The 24797-nt window shown below is 37.9% G+C and overlaps 1 protein-coding gene across 2 annotated transcripts; it reads right to left on the bottom strand.

The window, feature by feature from the left end:
• Positions 1–97: 97 nt before the first annotated feature.
• Positions 98–12364, bottom strand: zbtb34 (zinc finger and BTB domain containing 34). Of its 2 annotated transcripts, none has more exons than XM_083553490.1 (2): positions 12212–12364; positions 98–1644 (listed from the first exon to the last, which is right to left on the bottom strand). In XM_083553490.1, exon 2 carries the CDS (start codon positions 1608–1610, stop codon positions 126–128), a length of 1485 nt encoding a protein of 494 aa, XP_083409616.1. In that variant the 5' UTR covers positions 1611–1644; positions 12212–12364; the 3' UTR covers positions 98–125. The 2 variants fall into 2 exon arrangements, with proteins under 2 accessions (XP_083409616.1, XP_083409617.1); XM_083553491.1 differs by having other exon boundaries at positions 10984–12302.
• Positions 12365–24797: the final 12433 nt, after the last annotated feature.

The following is a 24797-nucleotide window of genomic DNA, read 5'->3' as shown; positions in this document are numbered from 1 at the left end:
CAAGGCATTTTTAACATCAATTTCTCTGCAAACGTTCAACCTTTTAAGGCTGCACATTACAAATCCCCACCCACTACAATCCTGATTTTTTAAAAAAAATTTTCACATCTGGACCCAGGAGGTTTTTAGACACTGCCCTTCACACTTTCCTCGCTTGAAGTTTTTGCAGACCCATCATCATTAAAGGCATCACTGTAGACATTCTCCGAGACCTCCACTGGCACCCCTCTCTGACCATCCGCTGCTTCCCCTTGTGGGCCTGTGTGGTTGTTCATCTCAACGCCGGAACCCATGTGCTTCTTACGCAAGTGCTGGTTGAGGGTGCCCTGAAATGGGAAGCACTTGCCGCAAATCTGGCAGTGGAAAGGTTTATTGTCCGTGTGGCCACGGATGTGATACTCTAGTTGATCTTTGCGTGTGTACTTCTTGCCACAGTATTTGCAGACAAATGGAGTAATGCCCATGTGCAAACGCATGTGGCGGTCCAGGCTGCCTTTCTGGTTGAAGGACTTGCCGCAGTAGACACACACAAGGCGCTCATTAAACGGATACCAGTGGCCACGGAGACCTCGTTCCCTCACATCATTTTCAAAAACTACTCCTGATGCGATTCCTTCTGCATCTTCCTTGCCTGGTTTAAGCTGAGAAATTACATCACCTGGGACTGGTGCATTCCGTTTAGGCCTGCCTCCTCGAAATCCACTAAGAATCGACTGAGTTGGATTGGATGGACTGATACCAACAAAGCAGGATGAAGGGAGTGCTGAATATTTGTACTGAGCAGGGGGTGGGACTGGCCCATACGGTCCGACGGTCACGGCTAGAACTTGCTCACCATCCACTAGTTCTGTGTGGTAACTTTCATCACCCGCTGAGGAGCTATCTGAGTAACTGGGCCGCTCTGTTTTTTCCAGCTTGATGTGAATGTCAGCAACTTGCCCATTCTTTTCAATCGAATCCACCTGATCAGGTTCTGTTTCCATTGCTGCTTCCTGTTCTGAAGCGCAATCGCTTCCTCGATCCGATTGCCCTTCCTCTGGTAAGTGTGCAAGCCCTTTTCCTCCTCCACTTGCCTCTGCCCGATGGCTTTTCCTAGGGTAATAGGGTGGGGAAATCTGGGTAGGATTTAAAAATATGCCCAGCTCTTTTGCTCCATTGTGTCCAGCTCTAGATTCGAGATCTTCTTCGGCATCTGCTTGGCCAGAGACCACAGGGAGACTGATCTTTGAATGGAGGCCTTCAAGGATCTGTGTACACTTGTCGATGACGGCTTGCATTTGCAGGAAGCTGGCGGCTGTGAGGAAGCTAACAACATCACGCAGATTCAGCTCCATGTGTCCCGTGTAACAAAAGGTTAATAGCTGCTCAAACACTGCAGGGTTCTTGATCACAGAGATGGAGAGCCCACTCATGGTGCCCAGAGACGAGTGGTCACGGAAGTACGGTGAACTGGCAGCCAGCACAGCTTTGTGTGCATGGAATGGTCGGCCCTGGATGTGCACAATAATATCGCAGAGCTTACCCTGGATCCGCAGCTGATTGAGCTGCTTAAGAACTGTGTTGCTGAACTCTGGCACATCAAATTCTATAAAGCCACCGTCGTCCTCCATGACTCACTGATGTTTCACCTGGTTTGCAGAAAACCTACAAGGACACCAAAAAAAAAGTTTCATTTCATAATTTAAAAATAACTTTAAATAATACAACAAAACAAAAGCAAAAACAAACCGAGAAGTGAGATAAAACAAAACAGACATTTAGAAAAAAAATGTTTACGAGGCCTGGTATTAATGGCATTATTCTTCTTCTTCACCACCTCTTCACCCTGCAACCGCATCACTCCATTGGCCTTAACCTGCTCCCTACTGTCACCACAAATCACAATATCATCCGCAAAAAACATAACCCACGGAGACTCCTGTCTGACCTTGTCCGTCATTCTGTCCATCACTATTGCAAACAGAAAAGGGCTCAGAGACGATCCTGGATGCATACAACCTTCACCTTAAACCAGTCCTCATACTTCCCTGCCTCATACATGTCCTGCACCACCCTCACATACCTCTCTGCCACACCAGACTTCCTCATGCAATACAATTCCTCTCTCGGCACTCTGTTGTACGCTTTCTCTAGACCCACAAACACGCAATGCAACTCCTTCTGAATGCTATTATTGGGAGAACATATTTAATAACACAGTTACACAATTGAATAACAAATTGTGGCTTCAACACAAGAAATGTGTAATATTCTGATTCAAGAGATAAGAATTACATAAAAGAAAAAATACACAAACTGTATTGCTTTTGATTTGTGCAGCTTCACTGCACTGCTGTAAGTCACTTCTCCAGTCTTCAAAAATAAACTCTAATATAACTGCAGTGCAATTGAACTATATGATTCTGTTTAAGATGTGAATGTGACAGTGTGAAACACAGTAATGGCATAAAAAAAAAAAGAATTGTACAAAGTTAAATCTTTATTGCTCGTATGTTGTATGATCCCTTGAAACCTTGGAACAATTGAAGCGGGATGTCCAAAAAACAGCACTACATTACTGTTTAAGTATCAAAGGTTGATTTGACAGAGACAATTATGATTCCTCTCTGCACTGACTCACTTTAATCTGTGTTCTTAACTCATGGTATACTAAAAAAAACAATCACTGTCCAGTAACAAAACTAAGGCAAGAATGTAATCAGAGACGAGGAAAACTATGTGTTACTATTAATAGAAAAGAATCCTTTATAAGCTTAATTTCTATATTGACTGTTCAACCCAATAACATTTTTTAGAAATACTACAAAAACACGCATGTTCATGTCACTAACATGTGCAAGTGTATGTTCTATTACAGTAAGTATGTGACTGGCTGATCGCATTGAGCAAACAAACTAATATGTGGTCATTGAATCTGCTAAATAATCCAATCTTAAAATTATATTATAAGTGCTTTTCATGACCTGAGAAATGTCTTCTGGAAACTGGAACTGAGCAGTCTTGTGTGTTTTACTGAATCATGCCTTCCCTCTACCCACTCTAAAGGTTAGCCTAGTGCTGCAAAGATGGCTATACTTTGGGCAGATTCTCAGATTTCCACATAGGACCTCTGTAGTTTCACCACGGAGACTTTCAAGCTCTTTGGTCACTTTTTGATTTTTCCTTTGTTTGTTCAGTTAGGCTTAGTAATTAGCTCTAAAAAGTCCCATTGATGTTCAAAGGACATTCAAATCTTCCCTTTCCCAGGTGTGTCTCTTAACAGTTTTGTCTAGAAAGTCTGCAAACAAGTCTTTCATTAACGCTAATGGCTTAAATATATTATGCATCAGAAACATTATCAGAAGAGTCGATATCATCCTGGCAATTCAAGTAACCATTTAATGTCTTGTACATGATTTACCTCAAATATATGATATATCATCTAAGATCATTTAATTTGGTGCCAGTCCCCTAAAACATGCTACTGGGGCACGCACACTAGAGCTTTCAATTGCCCGTTGGGGTTGAAAGACCCCCTTTTATCAATCTGCTCAATGAAATGATTTCCCCAGAAATGTTCCAAGTGTGTCAGTACAGTAGTTTTGCTGCACTTATAAGAAAAAAAAGTGAAAAATCAATTAGGATCAGCCACGACAGACAAGTTTTGTTGTGCGCTATATTATATATATATATATATATATATGTAGTCATTAGGGCTGCACGATTTGGGGAAAATGCCATGTTGCGATTATTGTGGTCAACATTGCAATATGCAATTGCGATATAATAAATGGTATCATGAGTCCACTTGAATGGTTATCAAGGACATTTGTGATAATGCTGAAATATGTATTTGTAAATCTATTAAGGTTTTTTAAAAAGCTTAGTTTAGTTAAAAATATTTCTCAAAAGTACAGCTGAATGCAATAAAAATAAATAAATAAAAACATACATTTTCACAAAAATAAGATATTTGAAACATCCAAAAAACAGGCATTGCCCTGCCACTTCCCTCAGCTCATTTCAATTATTTGCCCATTTTTCTGCTGAAGTTTAAGATACAGTATATGTTTACATACTTAAGAGGAAGGCCAAGGAGACGGTTTATGGATGTGGTGAGGGAAGACATGCAGGTAGTTGAGTTGAAAGAGGCAGCTGTAGAGGACAGGGGATGAACCCAAAGAAGATGATATGTTTACATAGTTGAGTTTATGCAATTTTGCAATCATTATTATTAAATGTGTTTAAGCTTTTTTATGGAAGATTGCTAATGATTTGTATGGTGTGGAAGTGGAGCATTGTGGTAGGGGGGCAAAGCCATGGAGGGTCGACAACAGAATCTGCCCAGTTAATGCAGGATCTAACAGACACTGGAGAGAGCGAGATACCAGGCAGGGCTGATGTGTTTGAGAAAGCGGAGGATGCCAGGTAAAGGCGCGCCAATTTGCAATTGTGCACGGTTTACAAGTTGGCGTCGAGAAAAGACGTGCGGGACCGCAAATGGGTGTGTGTCCAGGCATGGGTAGGAGGAAAGCGACAGGGCAAAAGTGATTGAAAAGTAAAAGAAAGCTCTGTCTGGTGAACCTTCGCCTGTCGTCTCTTTCTTCCAAGCTGGAACCAGTGAGATCTGTGACAGATTTGTCACAGTGGCATGCGAAATAGCAACTTTAATTCAGCAAATCTTGCACAGAACCTCTCTCTGCTCAGTGTTGGTGATCTTATAGCTACAATAGCACTATATATCAGAGGTGCACACCGGCGCTGCACACCGGAAAGTCACAAGACCACTGCACGTGCACTGCCCAAACTTAACTATCTGGTCTATATAATCGCACAAGCCGACATCACGATTGCGATACAATTAATCCATTTCCCCAGACACACTTGCATTAATATACAATGACATTCGCTAGGTAACAAGCAAGCTCTTGCTTGATTAGGTACCAAGCCATCAAGATGGCAAATAACGGTAGCCTTAATTTACACAGGAACTTCACACATGGGCAAGATGTGAACTGCTGCAGTATGAGAGTAGTATTTCATAGACATGCTGTTATAAACAAATAACTCCGGGATGATATAAGTAGCTTTGATTTGTTGTGGGGCACATCATACTACTTTACCATTGATTGTTTTCTATTATAGCACGTTATGTAATGGATTTTAAGTGACTTCTTGTTGAACAGATTTGAGATTTGCTGCTTATCTCTCTAGACTTGTGTTCTTAATCAGTCTCATAATAGCAGTTTTCTTAAATATTGATGTTTGCACAAGTTATAGAATTGTTTTTTGCATAATGTTCACTTCTCTAATTGGCCCCAAATGAACTGCAAGAAGATATACAGGCAATTTCACAGTGATTTGGAAATAAAGAGTGATAGTTCGGATACAGGAAAGAAATAAATTAAATTTTCGGAATAAAATATGTACATTGTAGACCTTTTTGCCTGTGGCTGATGTGAGGACACAAGGATGTGCACCAGCATGCAAACCAAAACCTAATCAAGCACAACCATTCAACACCTCACATCACTCTATGGAGATTAGGGTATGTAATTTACTAAATGCTAGGCCAAGCAATTAACAAGGACATTTCTGTGCTCAGTACACTCTCCTAGGCCTACTCTGAAGCTCCCTAGATTATCATCTGCACTAGACGTCTCAACAATGTGGAAATCTGCCAGCTTGTAAAGACATCTGTACAACTACCTAGATGTCTAAATCTTGGCATGGTTTAAAGCAGCAGTTCCCAAGCTTTTATTTAGTTTGAAGTCCCATTTTTGGACCGCAAGTAACATTACTTTATTTGAACTGAAAGCAAGCAAGAGGCATTCATTTTACATATCCTGTTTTACACTGTCCCAATTTTATGTAAAGTGAATCTTACAGTGTGAGGTAAAATGGAGGCTGCCCACCTACGCTATAACTATATTTGACAAGTTGCCAGTGAAAGTACGCTGAAGTGGTTTAGTGGACTCAAGGGGCAAATGTCATTGGCTAAGCTCCAAAAGGCTGCACTTACAGTTTTACAGCTCTGGATTTTGTTCTTTAGCTGTTGCTGAAACTGCTAAAACTATGCAAGTCAAGTAGATTGAGATTCTTATTAAATCACAAACTATGCTGGGTGAACACTTCATTGTTCTAGTGAAACATTTGCTTAAGTCAACATTACTCCAGTTTCCGATGTGAATTTGATAATAATGTTTGGTTTTCATCCCAAGTCTCCTGATATGTTTATGGGTTTGAACAAGATTTAAGCAGGAACTCAATCCCCAGAACATGCCTTTCCCAGACATAATTCCACACCCTTAAATTTACAGATCATGAGAAATCACAAGAGTTAAATAATTAGTTAAAACGATTATTTTGTTTACTCTTACTAATTTAGGTGATAAACATAATCTGGAAGGTCTCAATGTATTAAAATCATGATATATTTTTGCTTATATTCAGTGTGCATCTAATTTTTTTTACATTCAAAAGCTTACTTTTTTTGAGAGCTTGATTAAATAATTTTATTACTCACTCTTGAAAAGCAGTAAATTCAAATACTTTCTAAATTTTTTAACACAAGTTAGTTTGACCCAGCTACACATGCCAGCAAGATTACCAAGAATAGCTGCCAAATTAGTGCCTAGTTGTTGTTTTTTTTACTTTTAAAAATTTCTAAGAACATTTAAACTTTTGAAGACAATTGTTAAGTGTGTTTTGTTTATATGCAGCAGTGATGCATATGGCATTAGAAGTAGACAATAAAAAATATTTCAAAGATATGTTTTTTTCAATCAAAACCAGTGCATAAAACAACCAAACACAGTTGTCTTTATAATTTAGCTTTCAAATCAAACGTGTTGGGTACTCCATGCAATGCTTAATATTTCTTGTTTAACTGGGTATCCACTGTGTTTGGGGTTATTACAACATATTGCTGAAGTTTCACTTTTTTTTTTTCTCATGTTCAAAATAGCACACTCATCACAGTAGGCCTTTTTAAGTTTGCACATTATAAGTAAGCACAATGCTAAATCTGAGCAGAAATTCATCTCGCTACTTGCTACAGCATTCACATCAATAAACACCCACGACCCAGTTGCATTGTGAGTCCTGCATGCCTGCACCATGAGAGATGATGTGTTGGATCATGTGCTCTTTCTTTCCTTCTCCTTACTTTTCTCCACCCGTCATTCTGATTCAAATCTATCTTAGTTTCATCCGTCAAAATTTTCTAATACAATGCAGCTAATGCAATGTTTTTAGATATACACAATTGTGTCACTGTTCAAATACTTATGGACACTAATGTATAGTTCCTATCTTTGCATCGCAGTAAAATGTTGAGTCATTCAAGAATGGCTGTTGCATACGGAGTTTTTCAGGGCCGTTCATCAGTGGTGATAAATATGTGAACTGAATCAAACATTCAAAAGGAGGAAATCTAGAGAAACTGCAAGGATAATGGTTAAAGTAAAGACTGTTTCATATGTGATGAAAGCACTTGAGGCTGTTCTCCTTATACTAAATGGATTCCTGGAATGATATGACTGAGCTTAGTACAAAAGAGTACATTTTAACACTACACCATTTACTCCAGGGCCTCTGGTACATGGAAATTGTGTGGGAAGATAACACTCACCTGATATTTATCCCTGCTATAGAAGTACCAGATAAGTCTCTATGGACTACTGGCATCTTTTCTCTAATGCAGTTATATCCAACTAGTGAAGGTTTGATAAGAGGCATGGCAAAGTGTTTCAGCTAAATGTTTAGAGAGATAATTTTCTGGATGCCAAAAGTGTTTAAAGCTGTTATTCATGCTTAATGAAAATAAAAGTTAAACACCTGTACATTTATACTTGTTTGGTGAAAGCAAGACTTCATAATAATACAGTAACTAGTTTGTTGCATATAAATAAAAGAAACATGCATGTGCATCTCAAAAAAGATAAAAGACTAGACGTTACCAAACATTTGTCAGGGGATGTACACCAGCCATATGTACACCACATGTCATTTATCTGCTCTAAATTGAAACATAAAAAAGTACGACAGCACAGTGAGAGGTGAGAGCTGGCAGCCAGTCAGCAGAGAGGAAAAGAAAAAGGTAGCATTAGCATGCAAACAAACAAAACTCCAGTGTTGTCACAAGTTTTCTTTGTACCTCAGGAACTGCACTTCACTTAGTCTGAGGCTGCAATAACACCACAAATCCTAGAACTTCTTTGCTGCATTACTATTTTCAGAACTTTTATTCTTTTATACAAGTCTTATATAGACTTGACCCTGAAAATATATAATGTCTGTAAGCAAACATCTCTTTTTCATTAAGCATAAATAGAAGGCTAACATTGTGTTTGAACCCAAAAAAAAAAGCATAACACATGGTAATCTTAGGCAGGAGTGAGTCATCTGGGGCATCTGCTTGCCTTGGAGTGTGAATATATTGCTTTCTAACATTATCTGAAAAGGATTTATTTTTTTTTATTTTTTTTATAAAAAACAAAGACAAACCTGTACAGAACACCATGTGCAAATAAACTGACAGCACTAAATAATAATAAATAATAATAATAATAATGTGATAATTGCAACCAATTAATCATTGTGATAATCAACATTGTGATAATCAATTAATCGACTTGTATATTTTATTTTAATCTAAGCTGCATAATTTGTCAAAAGAGTCTAATAAAAAAATTAAATGTATATGTTCCAAATTTTTATATTGTTTCATTTTTTTTTTTTTTTTTTTATTTGTCTATTAGCTGTTGCAGACCTACAATAATCCAATTCTGCGTCACTAAATACACTGCCAGGTCACAATCAAATAAAGTGTTCTGATGTTCTACATGTGCTTGGAGGATTCTGCACTTGCGAGTCACTCTCTGCTGCAATTGGTATACATGCATACCCTAAAAATTGCACTTTACGCCCAAATGTCAGCTGTCCTTCAGTGAACAATTTCTTTTTAATGCTGTAGAAATATACAGATAAACAACTTCTGTAATTATAAAGACCATGATGTACTGAACATTGGACTAGACATGTTTCTTACATATCAATTATCAAATCTTACAGATAATAACGGTACACCCTGCAGTATATCAATAAATCCATCAAGCTTTCTACGCTTGCAGGTGAGAATCCAAGTGAGCGCACTCATGTGTGGACCTGACTGCCAGCTGTAGGGTCCCTAACCTGTGTGCCTGCACTTTCTTTGCCCATTAGGTAAAGCATTAAAACACAGGTCAAGAGGGGTTTTTTTTCTTCATTAAATGCCACTTGCAACAACACCCTCCTGGGCAACACTTCAAACTTGGTCAAAATGACAAAGTCTGCCCTCAATACCGAGTCTGGGCTCGTATAGGGCGAGGCTTAAAATAGCAGAACTGCAATTTCCCAATTCCATATGTTACTCCTTACGTCACATCTGTGCACAAACCTATCAGCATGTTGTTCATTATAATCCTGTGGTATCAACATTTAAGTGGAAAATAAATGTATGCTTTTTGTGTACATAATCACTCATAATGAAGGAATACTTGCAGACATGGAGCAGAAACTATAAGCAGACAAAAACAAGGATGAGATCATTACAGTGCCATGCAGTTAAGGTTTATTTTACACAAGTGAGAATGTGGTTTTTACGTAATATACCAACGACTGTGATTCACGACACACACAAGCATACAGGGGTGCAGGGTGATCACCTGCCTGCTGTAGCAAGGGCATCTTAATCACAGACAAGGTCATAGTCATTAGATGAGCATTTGTTTTCCATTTTCTCATTTGAGAATAGATGTTATCTTATATATATTATCAGACTATTTCTGCAGCCTATCAGTGTTATGCTTCATTATTGTATAAAGTAGCAATATATATTGTTTAACATGCCATCAAGTCACTATACTGCTTTTGATTCACGAAAATGTCAAGTTGCAGAAATTCAAGTGTTTAAAAATAAGAGTTATGCCCAAAGCTTTGGAGTTAGATGGATCAAGTGATTCACCCCACATGCAAAGGTGAAATAAATTTAGCATCAGGGTGTTCTGGTCATCAAGGTAAGCAGCAAAAATTAATTTTGCCTCTATGTCTAGGAATAATGAAATAAAATCAGGGCTTGTAATGCAGCTAAAACAGATTTGCTCTACTAAGTGGTACGGCAGAAAAGCACTCATCCTATCATCTGTAAAACACCACAGCCACAGGCCAGGAGCCAAGGAAACCAAATTGCCCACACTCTCCCAGCGGGAGGGATGGCATATCCCACACCTGTCAATTATAATCACATTAGATATATTCTTAAATAAAGCTACTTTTGGTATTAATAAATCCTCCGAGCGATTGTTAGTTGTTAGCCCTAGTTTAAAATGATGCTGCTTCCAGTGCTTGGGGAGAGAGGTTTCATATCTGCATCATGCGCAAGACTGGCACTTGCTCCAGAACCAGCACAGGGCACCTTATTAGTGTGGCTAAAAATGTCAGCAGACACAGGCACAATGCCGTCACTTACAAAATCCTCCAGGACAGGTCAAACTTCCAGCAAGACAAAAGTATTGTATTTCTAATCACTGCTGCTGTCACCTGCTTGATGCTCATGGATCAGCAGATAGCAAGGCTGTCAAACAAAAACATATTTTACAGCTTGTTGTAAAGGGAAACTCAGCCATAAAAAATTTACCAGATGCAATGCAATAAGGCCTACTTAGGCACATGGCTTAATTGGCTTGGCTCCATCTGTTCTAACAAGCCCTACAGGAAAAACGCCTTAATGCTCCTACCTATAGAACGTAAAAGAGTAGCACTTTGAGAAACAAAAATAAATCAATCAATCAAATAAGAAGTCAGGCTACAACTTTGCCTGTGTAGAAAAAACCCCAATCTTACAACTATTAAATAATCCTTAACTATACAGCTCAACCTTGTTATTTCCAACCCTATAACCCAAATACTCATCGACATTTAATCAAACTTAATTTTACTTTATATACTATGAGATCTACTAACCTGTCGAGGACAGTCAACCTGCATGAACCCTGAGAGAATTCAGATGCACCGCATGACCTGGAATTGCCCAACACCAGCCACTTTGTTCTTTGCCCAGTGCTTTTTGTTGGTACACTGCAGCAAACACACTTCTGTTTTTATCCAGCGACTCCGCTGTTTCCCAAACTTGGTCCCAAAGTATCTGCCAATATGTTCGCTGTTGGCCTTAAGATCAGCCTGAATTCACCAGTTAAAAATCTAATTAAATGGGTGTGTTCCAGCCACTTCCAGACATGTGTGTAAAACGTGCAGAACCGGAACCTGCAAACCTTTTTTTCTAAATCATCTTGGGGCAAACTAATGAGTCACAGAAGTTAACTCGTCTCGAGGTTTCATCATGACATTTTTGCTCAGCTCTAACTGAAGTCTACAGCTACAACCAATTTAGGAAAAAAAAATCAGTGTAGTTTAAAAGGCATGAGGGGGAAAATGAAAGCCAGTGAGAACTGGTTCAGGAAATGAGGAAGCTGTGAAGAAGCTTTTTGTCACGCTAGAATAAGTTACATGACTTGTAAGAAGTTAGCATTCTTCAACCAACTCACAGCCTCATTAGCCAATAATATTATTTTATCATTTGGTAGTTACTTTTCTTACTTTTTAGCTAGCTAGCAGAATATTTCTTTATTAAATTATTATGATATTTCGTTTTTGACCACTCCTGAGCCATGCAGCAAAGAACCGAGCAAAAAAAAAAAAGTAAACTGGGCTTCTTTGCCTTATTCTTACACATTGCAATTTATGCAGAATAACATAAACGAAAACTTCACCAAGCCTATACTTTTTTCATGCAAACATGTCATGTAAAATTGACTAGCCAAGTTGGCTTGCTAGTTCAAAACAATTTTTTTTTTTTTTTTTTTTTTTGGGCGGGGGGGGGGGGTCTAGGGTGTTTCAGTTTGACACTATGTTGTAGGGTGTCATTATTCACCGAAGCAGCCAGTTAATCGGCCAGTTAGTCCGAGCTATAGGCTAGTTTTCAACCACTAAACATTTCATTAAAATACTTACAGTAAAACTTAGCTAGTTATAGCGTTAGCTAAAACGGCAATGAAATGCTAGCATTAAAAGCTAGTTCGCCCGAAATTCATTTGCTATCCGGTGCAGACAAAAATCAGTCACACACACAATCTATCAGTTCTTATTTAAAAATAATAATTATAAATTCGCAAAAATAAAAAGTCCTCATTACCGTTCCGTCTTAAAAGCAATCCATTCCCCCGGAGCAACTCGCTTTAGCTCCAGTCTAGCCTCCGCCTCCTCCACCACCACCTCCTCCTCCTTCACCAGCTGCTGCTGCTGTTCTCACTACCCAATCTCTGTCTCCTGCCGGTCAGCCGTGCGCATGCGCGACACGTTCACGCACGCGCACTACGAACGAATTCCTGTCAGTTTAGCGTCACTCAGGAGAACCGGTGGGCGTGGCTAATAGGTGGAACCACACTCGATGATTGGCCAATGTAAACCGCCCTAAACTGTATTTTTTTAGTAGAAATCCAAAATGATTGACGTCCCTGATCCCCACCCGTGTTCACCTCTCAATAGTCTACGATCAGCAGCATTCCTTCACTCTATTACACCTTTAATGCATTACAGAGGGATTTGCTGTGGTTTCATTCCATATGCATCTTGTTTATATATGGAATGGCGAGCTTTGGGTTTCCCCCCATTTTTGCATGTGTTGTTTTCTTTTCTTCAGTGTTGCTTACTGTATCTTACTGTATTTATATGTTACACCTATAAATTGTAGTAGCCTTTGGTATGTTATGTAAGTCTGTTTCAATTGATAACAAGACAACATATCTAATGTTCTGAACTAATTTTATATACAGTATATATACCAGTGGTGGGTCGTCCGGGTCAGCAAAGCCTTCTCTGCTGGCCTAAACAATATAAGATGCACTGACCTACATTTACAACCTAAATTTTGATATTTGTTTTATGAAATTGTATTTATTTATTTCCAACAGTCTATTCTCTTCATTTCGTTGCATTTCTTTTGGCTGCACTGCTTCCAGTGCGTGTGTGTGGATGTTAGATTTTTTGTCCAATCAGATTTTAGCCTCTATGTGCTGCCATGTCAATCTAATCTGCCCAGAGCCTTCAAAGTCAGTACTACTGGCCTTTTTTACCTTAATCTCTTTTAGAAATGAGTCTGTTTCTTTCACCGATCAGATTTCAAATTGACCTCACAGGGCCAGCTAGCAGCATTTTTACGTCCTCTGATTGGTTGGTCAAGTTCGATGAAAAAACTCATCTGTAGCGCTCGCAAAACTCATCTGTAGTGCTCGCACACATTAATACATCTGAAGCATATATATATATATATATATATATATATATATATATATATATATATATATATATATATATATATATATATATATATATATACATATACACAGTGAGGAAAATAAGTATTTGAACACCCTGCTATTTTGCAAGTTCTCCCACTTAGAAATCATAGAGGGGTCTGAAATTGTCATCGTAGGTGCATGTCCACTGTGAGAGACATAATCTAAAAAGAAATGCAGAAATCACAATGTATATTTTTTAACTATTTATTTGTATGATACAGCTGCAAATAAGTATTTGAACACCTGAGAAAGTCAATGTTAATATTTGGTACAGTAGCCTTTGTTTGCAATTACAGAGGTCAAACGTTTCCTGTAGTTTTTCACCAGGTTTGCACACACTGCAGGAGGGATTTTGGCCCACTTCTCCACACAGATCTTCCCTAGATGTGTCAGGTTTCTGGCCTGTCGCTGAGAAACGTGGAGTTTGAGCTCCCTCCAAAGATTCTCTATTGGGTTTAGGTCTGGAGACTGGCTAGGCCATGCCAGAACCTTGATATGCTTCTTACAGAGCCACTCCTTGGTTATCCTGGCTGTGTGCTTCGGGTCATTGTCATGTTGGAAGACCCAGCCTCGACCTATCTTCAATGCTCTAACTGAGGGAAGGAGGTTGTTCCCCAAAATCTCGCAATACATGGCCCCGGTCATCCTCTCCTTAATACAGCGCCCTGTCCCATGTGCAGAAAAACACCCCCAAAGCATGATGCTACCACCCCCATGCTTCACAGTAGGGATGGTGTTCTTGGGATGGTACTCATCATTCTTCTTCCTCCAAACACGTTTAGTGGAATTATGACCCAAAAGTTCTATTTTGGTCTCATCTGACCACATGACTTTCTCCCATGACTCCTCTGGATCATCCAAATGGTCATTGGCAAACTTAAGACGTGCCTGGACATGTGCTGGTTTAAGCAGGGTTACCTTCCGTGTCATGCATGATTTCAACCTTGGAAACGGTGGTCCCAGCTCTTTTCAGGTAATTGACCAGCTCCTCCCGTGTAGTTCTGGGCTGATTTCTCACCTTCCTTAGGATCATTGAGACCCCAAGAGGTGAGATCTTGCATGGAGCCCCAAGACCGAGGGAGATTGACAGTCATGTTTAGCTTCTTCATTTTTCTAATGATTGCTCCAACAGTGGACCTTTTTTCACCAAGCTGCTTGGCAATTTCCCCGTAGCCCTTTCCAGCCTTGTGGTAGTGTACAATTTTGTCTCTAGTGTCTTTGGACAGCTCTTTGGTCTTGGCCATGTTAGTAGTTGGATTCTTACTGATTGTATGGGGTGGACAGGTGTCTTTATGCAGCTAACGACCTCAAACAGGTGCATCTAATTGAATATAATAAATGTAGTGGAGGTGGACATTTTAAAGGCAGACTAACAGGTCTTTGAGGGTCAGAATTCTAGCTAATAGACAGGTGTTCAAATATTTATTTGCAGCTGTATCATACAAATTAATAGTTTTAAAATCATATATTGTGATTTCTGGATTTTTTTTTTTTTTAGATTATGTCTCTCACAGTGGACATGCACCTACGATGACAATTTCAGACCCCTCCATGATTTTTAAGTGGGAGAACTTGCAAAATAGCAGAGAACTTGCAAAATAGCAGGGTGTTCAAATACTTATTTTCCTGTATATTATATATATACAGTGAGGAAAATAAGTATTTGAACACCCTGCTATTTTGCAAGTTCTCCCACTCAGAAATCATGGAGGGGTCTGAAATTGTCATCGTAGGTGCATGTCCACTGTGAGAGACATAATCTAAAAAAAAAAAATCCAGAAATCACAATGTATGATTTTTAAACTATTTATTTGTATGATACAGCTGCAAATAAGTATTTGAACACCTGTCTATCAGCTAGAATTCTGACCCTCAAAGACCTGTTAGTCTGCCTTTAAAATGTCCACCTCCACTACATTTATTATCCTAAATTAGATGCACCTGTTTGAGGTCGTTAGCTGCATAAATACACCTGTCCACCCCATACAATCAGTAAGAATCCAACTACTAACATGGCCAAGACCAAAGAGCTGTCCAAAGACACTAGAGACAAAATTGTACACCTCCACAAGGCTGGAAAGGGCTAAGGGGGAAATTGCCAAGCAGCTTGGTGAAAAAAGGTCCACTGTTGGAGCAATCATTAGAAAATGGAAGAAGCTAAACATGACTGTCAATCTCCTTTGGACTGGGGCTCCATGCAAGATCTCACCCCGTGGGGTCTCAATGATCCTAAGAAAGGTGAGAAATCAGCCCAGAACTACACGGGAGGAGCTGGTCAATGACCTGAAAAGAGCTGGGACCACCGTTTCCAAGGTAACTGTTGGTAATGCACTAAGACGTCATGGTTTGAAATCATGCATGGCACGGAAGGTTACCCTGCTTAAACCAGCACATGTCCAGGCACGTCTTAAGTTTGCCAATGACCATTTGGATGATCCAGAGGAGTCATGGGAGAAAGTCATGTGGTCAGATGAGACCAAAATAGAACTTTCGGGTCATGATTCCACTAAACATGTTTGGAGGAAGAAGAATGATTAGTACCATCCCAAGAACACCATCCCTACTGTGAAGCATGGGGGTGGTAGCATCATGCTTTGGGAGTGTTTTTCTGTACATGGGACAGGGCGACTGCACTGTATTAAGGAAAGGATGACCGGGGCCACGTATTGCAAGATTTTGGGGAACAACCTCCTTCCCTCAGTTAGAGCATTGAAGATGGGTCGAGGCTGGGTCTTCCAACATGACAATGACCCGAAGCACACAGCCAGGATAACCAAGGAGTGGCTCTGTAAGAAGCATATCAAGGTTCTGGCGTGGCTTAGCAAGTCTCCAGACCTAAACCCAATAGAGAATCTTTGGAGGGAGCTCAAACTCCGAGTTTCGCAGCGACAGGCCAGAAACCTGACTGATCTAGAGAAGATCTGTGTGGAGGAGTGGGCCAAAATCCCTCCTGCAGTGTGTGCAAACCTGGTGAATAACTACAGGAAACGTTTGACCTCTGTAATTGCAAACAAAGGCTACTGTACTAAATATTAACATTGACTTTCTCAGGTGTTCAAATACTTATTTGCAGCTGTATCATACAAATAAATATTTTAAAAATCATACATTGTGATTTCTGGATTTTTTTTTTAGATTATGTCTCTCACAGTGGACATGCACCTACGATGACAATTTCAGACCCCGCCATGATTTCTAAGTTGGAGAACTTGCAAAATAGCAGGGTGTTCAAATACTTATTTTCCTCACTGTATATATATATATATATATATATATATATATATATATATATATATATATATATATATATATATATATTATGTTCGTCTTCTTCTTCTTCTTCTTTCGACTTTAGGGTCCCATTAGCGTTCACCACAGCGGATCATCCATCTCCTCTACATCTGCCTCTTTCAAACCAACTACGTGCATGTCTTCCCTCACCACATAAATAAACCTCCTCCTTGGCCTTCCTTTTTTTCTCCTCCCTGGCAGCTCCATCTTCAGCATTTATCTACCGATATACCCCATGTCCCCCCTCTGCACATGTCCAAACCATCTCAATCTCGCCTCCCTTACCTTTTCTCCAAAACGTCCTTCATGTGAGGTTTCTCTAATAAACTATTTTCTAAACCTGTCCATCCTTGTCACTCCCAATGAAAATCTCACCACACTAATATAAACCTTCCCTTTCACTCTTGCAGATACCCTTTTATCACAAATCACTCCTGCCTCTCTTCTCCACCCATTCCACCCTGCCTGCAGTCTTTTCTTTACATCTCTAACACACTCTCCAGTTCTTTGCACTGTTGACCCCAGGTACTTAAACCCATCCACCTTCACCAGCTCTTCTCCCTGCAACTGCACCACTTCACTGCCATCCCTCTCATTCACACACTGTGTTACTCCTACTGACTTTTATTTCCCTTTTTTCCAGTGAGTACCTCCACCACTCAAGGCTCTTCTCAACCTGCTTCCTACTCCCACCACAAATAACAATATCATCCGCAAACATAATAGTCCATGAAGACTCCTGTCTGACCTCGTCGGTCAACCTGTCTATCACCACTGCGAACAGGAAAGGGCTCAGAGCCGATCCTTGATGCAATACAACCTCCACCATGAGCCAGTCTGTCGTTCCTACTGCACACTTCACTGCTGTCACACTGTCCTCATACACGTTCTGCCCCACCCTCACATACTTCTCTGCCACACCTGACTTCCTCATACAGTACCACAATTCCTTTCTTGGCACCCTGTCGTAGATCTCTAGACCCTAGATCTCTAGATCCACAAACACACAATGCAACTCCTTCTGACCTTCTCTATACTTTTTATATAGCATTCTCAAAGCAAACATTGCATCTGTGATGCTCTTCCTCGGCATGAAACCATACTGTTGCTCACAGATGGTCACGTCTTCCTTTAGCCTGGCTTCCACTACTCTTTCCTATAACTTCATGGTGTGGTTGATTATCTTTATTCCCCTGTAGTTACTGCAGGTCTGCAGAATCCAAATTCCAAAAGCTTGTTAAATAATCTGGTTAAAATCTCCACTGCCATCTTTCCGAAACATCTCCACGCTTCTACCAGTATGTCATCTGGTCCAACCGACTTTCCACGCTTCATCCTATTACAGTTTTTCTCAGCTGCTTTGGAGCATTTCTAAAACCATCCTTAATATTTTCAAACTTTCTCCTTACTAATCCTAGTCACTTCCTGCTTCACAATCTCCACATCATCCAACCTTTTCTCTCTCATTTTCCTCATTCATTTGCTGCTCAAAATACTCCCTTCATCTTCTTAACAAACTCTCCTAGTCAAAACATTTCCATCTCCATCCTTTATTGCTCTAACTTTAACACATCCTTCTAGCTCGGTCCCTCTGCCTGGCCAATCAGTACAAATCAATAGATAGATAGATAGATAGATAGATAGATAGATAGATAGATAGATAGATAGATAGATAGATAGATAGATAGATAGATAGATAGATAGATAGATAGATAGATAGATAGATAGATAGATAGATAGATAGATAGATAGATAGATAGATAGATAGACAGGTATTTAGACCCCATCGTAGCTTGATAATATCATAAGTGGAGACATGGCCTAGCCTACCCAGTAGATTTAAAGAATGGTGATAAGTATGGGGTAGCATACTGTAATTTGTAACACACACACACACACACACACACACACACACACACACACACACACACACACACACACACACACACATATACTTTATATATATGTTTGTACATATACAGTATCTCACAAAATTGAGTACACCCCTCACATTTCATCAACCATTTTAGTATACTGTATATTTTAGAGTAGTCAATGTGCAGCTTGTATAGCAGTATAGATTTACTGTCCTCTACAAATAACTCAACATACAGCCATTATTGTCAAAATAACTGACAACAAATATGAGTACACCAAAAGGGAACATGTCAAAACTGTGTCCAAAATTTCAATATTTTGTGTAAGCACCATTGTTATTTAGCACTGCCTTAACCCTCCTAGTCATGGAATTCACCAGAGCTGTACAGGTTTTTGCTGGGATCTATTTCCACTCCTCCATAATGACATCACAGAGCTGCTGGATTTTAGACACATGGCACTTCTTCACCTTCTGCTTGAGGATGCCCCACAGGTGAAAAATAGGGCTCAGGTCCATCCCCTTCACCATCAGCTTTTTAAGCAAGGCAGTTGTCATCTTGGCGGTGTGTTTAGGGTTGTTATTCTGTTGGAAAACTGCCGTTCCGCCCAGTTTCTGAAGGGAGGACATCATGTTCAGAATTTTAGAGTACATATTCGCACATGCTTGGCCCATCACCATGCTTGACTGTAGGCAAGATACATTTTCTTTGTACTTCTCACCAGGGCGTCGCCACACATGCTGGACACCATCTGAGTCAAACAAGTTTATCTTGGTCTCATCAGACCACAGGACATGGTTCCAGTAATTTATGCTTTGGACAGTTTGTCTTCAGTAAACTGTTTGCAGGCTTTCTTGTGAACCAGTTTCGGGAGAGGCTTCCTTCTGGGACGACGGCCATGCAAACCGACTTGTTGCAGTGTGTGGTGTATGTTCTGAGCACTGACAAGCAAAACTTCTGCAACCTCTAAAGAAATGCTAGCAGCACTCATGCATCTGTTTTTTTTTTTGAAGCCAGCTTCGGCACCTTTTGTACTCAAAGCACCACATTCTTTTAATTTATATAATCGTGATATGCAGGGATCATGAGCTGCACTGCTTTGTAGAAACCCTAGATGGCGCCTGACCCTCATGAAAGTTTGTCTAAGCTTTGTTTAGTTGTTATGGAAATTATCTCGATGAGATTTTGTTTTTGTAAGGAAAAAAAATTTTCTTTCCTTTTTTTCCAGTGATTCTTCCTCATATATGTCTTTTTTGGGTAAATGATTACATATTTCCACGTGATCGATACAGCTATGAGTGTCAGTAACCCTAGACACTTAGCTCTGCTCTGAAAATTAGTTTTCTTTTCAAAGTATATTTTAATACTTCTAATTTATTTAACAATACAAGACAATAACAATAATAATAATAAAAATAATAATAATAATAATAATAATAATGATAATAATAATAATAATAATAATAATAATAATAATAATAATAATAATAATAATTCATTTGGGTGTATATATGATTAAAGCATGAAGGTAATTAGATAGAATAATAATAATAATAATAATAATAATAATAATAATAATAATAATAATAATAATAATAAAAAGTTAAAATCAGCTATTATTTTTTTCCTGTTTAAAAACAATAATAATAAAAAAAAACCTGAAAATACATTCTGAAATACATCTAACTTTTATTGCAGATCACCTTGCAGATATCTTGAATAATATACATATATAACATTATAGTTAATTGTTGTAATACAATATTTTAAATAATATAATGAAAAAATGAAATCAAATCTTATAAAACGAAATTTATTAAATTTTTGAACAAGATATTTTCATTATATGTTTGTTTGTTTTTTATATTTATTTATTTATTTATTTATTTATTTATTTATTTATTTATTTATTTATTTATTTATTTATTTATGTATTTATTTCATTTAAAACCACAGTGGAAAACAGAAATGGAACATTTTGTCCAAAAGTCACACTTTTTATTATTCCACAGTTTTATTGGCACATAGAGCAGTAGAGGGCATCGCAAACTCAATTATTCCCAGAAGACAGCAGCTCTGCTCTGGATTCTTAGAATAATTGCGTAGTGAATATTTTTTTTTTATATATTTTTTTATCACAACTATGTAAAATAGGCTACTAATGACTGGCTTGCTTTTCTGAAAGTAGAGATGTTATCAAAACTCAGGGAATTGTGAATTCCTTCAGCACAACTGTTTATAATTTCTTATATATATATATATATATATATATATATATATATATATATAAGTTTCTTTATAAGTTTCAAACTTTCAAAACAAATCTTAAAATTGTCTTTTGTAAATGATAACATTTCTTCTATAATGATCTACAGTTTTATACAGTAATAAACTGAGATAAATAATTATAAAAATGTCATAATTAATTAGAATTACATAAATATATAAATATATAATTGATAAAATTGTACTATTATAATATCAGGCAAGGATGAGCATGCAAAAAAAAAGAAATCTGTTCTGCTAAAGTTTGTTCTGCTGAAAAATTAAATGTAAAAAAAAAAAAAAGCTATAACTATGACTTTATGTTTAAAATTAAAACTAATAAAATAAAGAAAGAAAACACAAGCAAATAAATCGATTAATAATAAATAGAAGGATAATAAGAAATAAAAAGTATGGAAATATAAAACCAGATTTAACAGTTAAACAAGTAATTAAAAATAATATTAAATATAAAAAATGCAATAATGTTAAATATAAAAAAATAATGTTAAAATATGTTTTACCCTCTAAAAATACATATTGAAACACTATATGATGTTATTTATGCAATAATTACTTATTTATTGAACAGAATTAAGTGCTGTACATTAAGTGGTACTGTAATAACTGTAAAGTCAACACATTACATTCACTACCATTTTAACTGTGAATGGTAGTAACATGGTTATGAATAATGTGGCAAAAATAGAACACAAGGGGTTATAGGTGCACTATATACAGAATGCCTTTAAAATGCAAAGAGGAATCTGTTTGAGACCATAATCAAGTATTGGTTATAGAAGAATGTAACACAATAAACAGGAATAAATATAATTATAAATATAACAGGAAGGATTATTAAATACATTATATCTATTACATATGCATATAAATAAGCTAACATCACTATCTTTATAATAACAAGAAATGATTTAATTGCCTGAGCAAGAAACCTCTTTGTGAAAAACTATGAGAAAATCCCTAAAACCTTGAGAAGTATGTCTAATTGTTAACACGAAAACTGAGCAAATGACCACACCTAGTTATGGCTTGATTTAATTTAATTTTTTTCATATAATTAGCACTGAATGCACATGCTTTAATGTAAAAATAAAGCATTTATTTGAGCCTTTATTACAAGCTATATTTGGACAAACCTTTACAAATCTCTGACTTTTCTTTAAATGCTGGGTGACAGGAGCAGAGAGATTAATATCTCAGCCTTTCCTCTACAGTTGTGATTGACAGCAGGGATTCAAGAGTGAATGTCTCTGAGGGTAAATCTCAAATGGAGATTGGCACCCAGAGCAAAAATTGCTTGGTCCGTTCACGTGTTTTCAAGAGTGCTCTTTGTTAAACTTCTCTCTGGTCTGTCTCAGTACATCGCTTTCATTTTCCTCCTCGCATTCTCCATGAAAGAATGACACACCCACATAGAAGCAAATAAGTAGCCAAAGGCATGGCTGATTAGAAATGGTTTGATTGACCTCTAGGAGTGATGGTGGTATAGATAACATTTTGAAACAGGGTCTCTCATCAAAAGCTTTCTTGTTGAAGCAGTAATCTTTCTTGAAATGGGGCTTTGTTTGCCACCACAGCCATTTACTTGATGGAGAATTCTTCTGCAGTAAACTAATGGGGCCAGTCAGGAGTGCGGGATCAGAGCTAAGGGACCCATGGGCTGGCCCAGGCCTCCAAGGTGCCTCTTGCTCAGATGATTTAGCAAATTCCCCTCCGTCACCATGCTTAACACAGTGTACAAGGGAAGGGGGTCATCTTTCTATAGTATCCATAAAATGCAACAGAAATCAGGGAGCATTTAAATGAACAGATATCCGAGCATAATTTCATTATTAAAAAAGCCCATGATGGTAAAGTCACCCATTTGAATTTTTATTAACAAACTGAAAAATGTAAGAAATATCTCCAGATTTTACACAAATAAACTAAATTTTATAATGCTTTGGGTTACTGCGGGGTGTATAAAAATGCCAGTGATGTTCACTTTTAAAAGACGAGGGCAGGCTGGAAAGAATTTCAGGCACACAGGTGCGCAGCATTCTTGGCTTGGCAAGACCTCTATTACAGGGAACTATCACTGCATGGTGTTAAGTGATCGCTTAATTTAATGCCAAAAGATAAAAGACAAATGACAGATCAAATTGTTGACTTAACAAAAAAATAAAAAGATGTAATATATTATAGATTTTAAAACTGCAGTTAGCTCATTTAAATATCATAAAAACTATGTATTTTTCTGTATTAAAAAAATCTGCTACCCTCTATAATCAATATGACCTAGCAGTTATAAATGAATGTGAATTTAGAGCATATGGGAACATATTGTTTCTGATAACACTAATTGTACATGTTTTTCAGTAAGCAATACAATTTTACAAACGAGCAACACCTATGAATTGACCATTGTTCTTGTATGAGCTTGAGAAGTCCAGAAATACCTTGGCTGTCAGCACAGGTGGAGAACAATAAAGTCCCAGTCCTATAAGGACCAGGCTCAGTGATGGAGAACATACTTTACGATAGCAGGTGTTTGAGTCTGTCTGTACCTGCTCCTCACCATGGCTCTCAATGAAAGCCTTAGATTGTCCAGGTGTGTGTGTGTGTGTGTGTGTGTGTGTGTGTGTGTGTGTGTGTGTGTGTGTGTGTGTGTGTGTGTGTGTGTGTATGGATGCCTGTTGGCATAAGCTTCTAGGGTTACTATTTGAAGGAATTCAGGGTTGAGAAATAACATAAGAAAGTCAGATTATCAATATAGCAGGCTGAATTCAATTTAGTTCAAATCTTCACATTTTGAGGTGAACCTGATTGCAAAATAGCCTAATTTGCAAAACACTAAAAGAAGGATAAATAGAGAAGAGTTAAAGATAATTACTTATGCCCTTCAAACATAAAGCTTTTTAAATACACAGGACATAGACTAAACACACTGTATCAGCTTTTATTTTTTCTTTTAATGGTGATTAAGATTATTTAACTGTAATTTTATTGTTTAGATTTTTTTCAAGTCTAGCAAGAAAGAAAAGAATAGACCAATATAATATATTATGTTTTTGTTACTAAGAACTTTGAATGCTGTAAATTATTTCAGCAATATGAACTTAAATACTGTAATTGTTTATACTATAATTATACATATGTATTATGTACATATATTAAAAAATACATGTTCACTGATATATTACAGACTATAAAAAGATACCCAGCATGGTCCTGGTGCACATAAAACAGTACAAATAAAGAATAAGCTTGTTTGCTCTGCATTTAATACCTGCCTTATTTGAGCATTGATATAGTATAGATGTATAGACTGTATAGATGCAGCTAATAATTTGTCTAATAATTTATACCAAAGATTTATAATGTTTCTGCAGCAAAAAAAACAACATAAACATTTTGGTTGGTTGAAGTAGTGGGCTCGATTGTTGCTTTCAAAGGGTTAACATACAATGCAAATTTAGAAGTCTAAAAATTCATCACAGTGATGCATCATGATATCTTAGTTGCTTAAGAAATTAAGCCAAATTTTGTCAATAATGGATGGAACTGGAGTGAACAAAACAGAGAGGTTTGAAGATAGAGGGAGCAAATGAGTGATCCCTGGCCCATGCTGCAAGAGGAGAGAGAGAGAGAGAGAGAGGTATGCTGCCCAGTGCTTACCCTGAATGAATGGTCCAGCTTAGCGGACCAGAGATCAAAAATGAGAGGACCAGCCCAGGCTTCACGTGGGCCTTTTGTCACTGATAAGTCTGTCATCCTCATTGATATTAGAGCAGCAATGGCAACTGATGATAAGCCCACTCCTGCGCTATTAAGCACATTTCTTATCCCTTGGCCTGCTCTCCATGAGGGAAGAGAAGCACAAAGAAATCCTTTGTGGCCCCTCAGCCCTTAAACTTGCAAGCTGCATCCACCTGACCTGAAAGGCACAACTATTACGTCCTTTCCACAGACTGGAGAAAGAGGCTAA

This window comes from Silurus aristotelis (genome assembly GCF_946808225.1).
Source record: "Silurus aristotelis genome assembly, chromosome: 11".
Taxonomy (NCBI): domain Eukaryota; kingdom Metazoa; phylum Chordata; class Actinopteri; order Siluriformes; family Siluridae; genus Silurus; species Silurus aristotelis.
This window is presented reverse-complemented; position numbering and strand designations above follow the sequence as displayed.

Excerpts from the sequence above, each read along its gene's own strand:
- zbtb34 (XM_083553490.1), bottom strand. The coding sequence starts at position 1,610 with ATGGAGGACGACGGTGGCTTTATAGAATTTGATGTGCCAGAGTTCAGC.